The 4647-nt window shown below is 41.3% G+C and overlaps 1 protein-coding gene across 1 annotated transcript; it reads right to left on the minus strand.

Moving 5' to 3' along the window:
• Positions 1 to 477: 477 nt before the first annotated feature.
• LOC147737441 (uncharacterized) lies at positions 478 to 2275 on the minus strand. The gene is made up of 2 exons (XM_086934839.1): positions 977 to 2275; positions 478 to 724 (listed from the first exon to the last, which is right to left on the minus strand). Exons 1-2 carry the CDS (start codon positions 2206 to 2208, stop codon positions 478 to 480), a joined length of 1479 nt encoding a protein of 492 aa, XP_086790965.1. The 5' UTR covers positions 2209 to 2275.
• Positions 2276 to 4647: the final 2372 nt, after the last annotated feature.

Here is a 4647-nt window from a genome sequence, read left to right on the forward strand (position 1 = left end):
CCTAAGGCTTTTCCCCCCCATGTGAGTACACTCATGCCGAATGAAAAGCAGTTTGTAGCCAAAGATTTGCTTGCATTACAAGCACTCATAAAGTGTTTCCCCACTATGGGATCTCTCATGACGTGTAACACTGTCTTTCAGATAAAAGCGTTTCTAGCATAAGGATTTTCTCCAGTGTGGAGTTTCTCATGTTGAGTGAGAAAGCGTTTTTCTCTGAAGGTATTTCTGGCATTCAGAGCACTCATATGTTTTTTTCCCAGTGTAGAGTCTCTCATGGTTAGTGAGGCTATGCCGATCAAAGAGGCATTTCTGGCATTCAGAGCACTGGTGACGCTTTTTTCCTGTGTGTGTTTGCTCATATAGTGTGAGACTGCATTTAAAATGTAATCTTTTCTGGCAATCAGAGCACAGAAAATAATTTTGGACTGTGTGTGTTTGCTTATGGTGCTTGTAACAGCTTCTACCTTTGAAACGTTTCTAGCAGTTAGAGCTCTGATAATTTTTTTCCCCAGTGTGGATTCTTACATGTTCAGTGAGATAAGATTTACGTCTGAAACTTTTTGGGCATTCAGAGCACCGATAACGGTTTTGCCCAGTGTGGGTTCTTGTATGTCTAGTAAGTCCTCTTTTTTCACTGAAACATTTCTGGCATTCAGAGCACAGATAAGGTTTTTCCAAAGAATGGGTTACTGCATGTCGAGTAAGACTCGGTTTGTTACAAAACCTTTGCTGGCATTTAGAGCACTGATAAGGTTTTTCCCCAGTGTGGGTTCTTGTATGATCAGTGAGACTGCTTTTTTCACTGAAACATTTCTGGCATTCAGAGCACTGATAAGGTTTTTCCCCAGTGTGGATTCTTATGTGCCGAGTGAGACTGCTTTTGACAGTAAAACATATCTGGCATTCAGAGCACTGATTAGGTTTTTCCAAAGAGTGGGTTATTGCATGCCGAGAAAGACTCGGTTTGTTACAAAACCTTTGCTGGCATTTAGAACACTGATGAGGTTTTTCCCCAGTGTGGGTTCTTGTATGTTCAGTGAGTCTTCTTTTTTCACGGAAACATTTCTGGCATTCGGAGCACGGATAAGGTTTTTCCAAAGAGTGGGTTATTGCATGTCGAGTAAGACTCGGTTTGTTACGAAACCTTTGCTGGCATTTAGAGCACTGATAAGGTTTTTCCCCAGTGTGGGTTCTTGTATGATCAGTGAGACTGCTTTTTTCACTGAAACATTTCTGGCATTCAGAGCACTGATAAGGTTTTTCCCCAGTGTGGATTCTTATGTGCCGAGTGAGACTGCTTTTGACAGTAAAACATATCTGGCATTCAGAGCACTGATTAGGTTTTTCCAAAGAGTGGGTTATTGCATGCCGAGAAAGACTCGGTTTGTTACAAAACCTTTGCTGGCATTTAGAACACTGATAAGGTTTTTCCCCAGTGTGGGTTCTTGTATGTTCAGTGAGTTTGCTGTTGTAACTGAAACATTTCTGGCATTCAGGGCACTGATAAGGTTTCTCTCCAGTGTGGGTTATTGTATGCCGAGTGAGAGTGTTTTTGTCAATGAAACATTTCTGGCATTCCGTGCACTGATAAGGTTTTTCCCCAGTGTGGGTTCTTGTATGCCGAGTGAGAGTGCTTTGGCCACTGAAACATTTCGGGCATTCAGAGCACTGATAAGGTTTTTCCCCAGAGTGGGTTCTTGCATGTCGAGAAAGACTCAATTTGCTACAAAATCTTTGCTGGCATTCAGAACACTGATAAGGTTTTTCCTCTGTGTGGATTCTCACATGTTCAGTTAGATATGATTTATCGCGGAAACATTTTTGGCATTCAGAACACTGATAAGGTTTTTCCCCAGAGTGGGTTCTTGCATGTCGAGAAAGATTCATTTTGCTACAGAATCTTTGCTGGCATTCAGAACACTGAAAAGGTTTTTCCCCTGTGTGGATTCTCACATGTTCAATTAGATGCGATTTATTGCGGAAACATTTTTGGCATTCAGAACACTGATAGCGTTTATCCCCAGTGAGCAAACTCACATGTTCAGTGACATGAGATTTATGGCTAAATCTTTCTTCCCCAGCTTGTGTTATTTTGTGTTGAGTGAGGCTGGGTTGAACACTGAATTTGTTCTCATAGTCTGTGTTTTTACAAGATTTATTTCTAGTGCTAATGTCACCAAGTTTGTTTTTCTTTTGCTCATATGCCATGCTTGGAGTGAACCAGATCCTTCCTGGAGTCCGGCTTGTTTAGAAAATGGTCAGCATTAATCTCTGAAACAAATCATGGGCAATCTCCTTAACGCTTGAATTGAGCAAAATTTGTCTGGAAGTTGCCCTATAAGCACCTGTTGAAAGCTTTCTTGTAGATAATGGTCTTCAGGTTATGACCTCTCCGGCAGCAACTTATTTTGTGACTGATGTTTTTTTCACACTCATTTGTATAGGTTCTTAGCAAAGCAGTGATAAAGGTGTTAGTTGGATATTTAATGATTAAATGTTAAGTTCCATTTTGCACTGACGTAATGGCAGTAACCGAGGGCGTTAGAAAGTGCACAGTACTATTGTGGATCACCAGTCGCAGAACATCAGTTCCTTTTAACCTTCTTATACATTGAGCAAAGTTTGTAGTTCTGATGACAGGGATTCACATTAGATATAGCTCCCCAGTGTTCACTTAATCAGTTTTTATATTTAACAGTTCTACATATACTCCTGCACAACAGATAATGCTAAGCCAATTTACATAGAATCCATCACAGAACAGTACACAATAAAAAGGAAACATTTATTTGAGATGGTCATGGACACAATGAAGTGGTGTATCTTTAAGGGAATTGCAAAAGAGAGGCGAGTGGTTTGAGGTGTTATATCCAGAGGCAGATAGTCTCGAGTTTTTACTGGTTAAAAACGGTTGTTGAGCAAGAGTGATTTTTAATCTCAGTGCTTTTTTCTGTCGGATGTGTCGGCTTCAAAGTCTTCTTCCAGCGTCTTTTCCATGACCGCATGTAGAAGAAACCTTTTGCAATAACTTTCTGTTATGCACCGTGTGCTTCCTCTCTGGAATTAGATGAGGCTTTAGATTAACATTTATTCTGTCATGCTGAGGCAATTCGTCTTTCTGATAATATTTCAGATGAGCATGCTGAAGTGGTCTTTCAACATTATTTCTGATGCTGTGTGCACAAATATGGCTTTGCTCTGGGTTAATGAAATGCAAAATTAGAGACTTCACTTACAGGTATAGCACTTTTCTCAGCTCCCAGGTCAGCGCAACACCTAGATTTTAGAAATTCTTCAAACTTAAAATGCTGGATGTCCTTCCGTTTTTCAAAATAATCCTCCTTATGGCACTGACATTCAGTTGCCTAGCGCTAAACCTTGCGTTCTTGGCACATAATTTCAATCACCTGTAGATTTAAAATTAAACAGTTAATAGAAGTAAATTTCCAAAAATATAAGTTACAAGTCAAATGAAATGCGTTTACTTACCTGTAACAGCAGTTATCCAGTATTGGTGTCTTTCATAGATTCACATGCCTGAATCATTCCCCGTCGTCGAGACGGGAGCCCCGGTAATAGAAAAGTAATGTCCTATAGACATACATAGAGAAAAATAGGCCTAAGGGCCTTGCCTTAGTAGCCTATCTATGTCCTTTTGTAAAAAGGACCAAACTCCTAAAGGTAGCCAATCAGCTACCACCTCCCTCTAGAACCTTCCTGCCAGGAGCCTCAGTCTCTCAGATTTTCGTACGCACCAAGCTAGGTAGACGTAACATATGCTCTGTAGTGAGAGATGAGACCTTCCTGGGGAGGTGGGAGGGTTGCATGTGAATCTATGAAAGACACCAATACTGGATAACTGCTGTTACAGGTAAGGAACGCATTTCTTATCCAGTATTATGGGTGTCTTTCATAGATTCACATGCCTGAATCAGAATAGCAAGCAATACATTATGCACATATGCGATGGAATATAACAGTCTGAGATAATACATATCATGTGACTAGATACCATCAGTAATATAAAGAGTAAAGTAAAGAAATGTGCATACCCTTGCAGGACGGTGGGAAGTAGGAAGGATCATCTTACTGGAATAGATGGCGAAGTACAGCTTGGCCCACAGCTGCATCCTGCATCAGTTCCGTGTCCAGGCAGTAGTGTCTGGTAAAGGTGTGCGGCGATTTCCAGGTGGCCGCCCTGCAGATGTCCAGAATCGGTACTCCAGCGAATAGTGCTGCCGATGTGGACACAGCTCTTGTGGAATGTGCTCGGACTGTGGAATGTAATGGACGTCCGGCTTTGTCATGACAAAATGCAATTGCCGCCGAAATCCATCTGGAAATGGTTTGTTTGGAGAGTGGCATGCCTTTTCTTGGCCTGCTGAAGGCAACGAAAAGTTGTTTTGTCTTTCTGAAATCTTTCGTTTTGTCCAGGTAAAATTTGAGACATCTCTTAATGTCCAAAGAGTGAAGAGATCTTTCAGCTACCGTGCTTGGGTTCGGGAAGAATGAGCGAAGCACAAGCGATTCATTTAGATGGAAGTCCGAGGGGACTTTGGGAATGAAATGGGGGTTGGTTCTTAAAATGACTCTGTCCTCTCTAAATTGCAAGAAAGGATCCTGTATCGAAAGAGCTTGCAACTCACT

The sequence above is a fragment of the Lissotriton vulgaris genome, chromosome 1_1 (genome assembly GCF_964263255.1).
Source record: "Lissotriton vulgaris chromosome 1_1, aLisVul1.2, whole genome shotgun sequence".
Taxonomy (NCBI): Eukaryota; Metazoa; Chordata; class Amphibia; order Caudata; family Salamandridae; genus Lissotriton; species Lissotriton vulgaris.

Coding starts and splice junctions, on each gene's coding strand:
- LOC147737441 (XM_086934839.1), bottom strand. CDS start 2,208: ATGGCATATGAGCAAAAGAAAAACAAACTTGGTGACATTAGCACTAGA. Junction 725..976: donor TGTTCTAAATGCCAGCAAAG/GTTTTGTAACAA, acceptor ATGCCAGCAAAG/GTTTTGTAACAAACCGAGTC.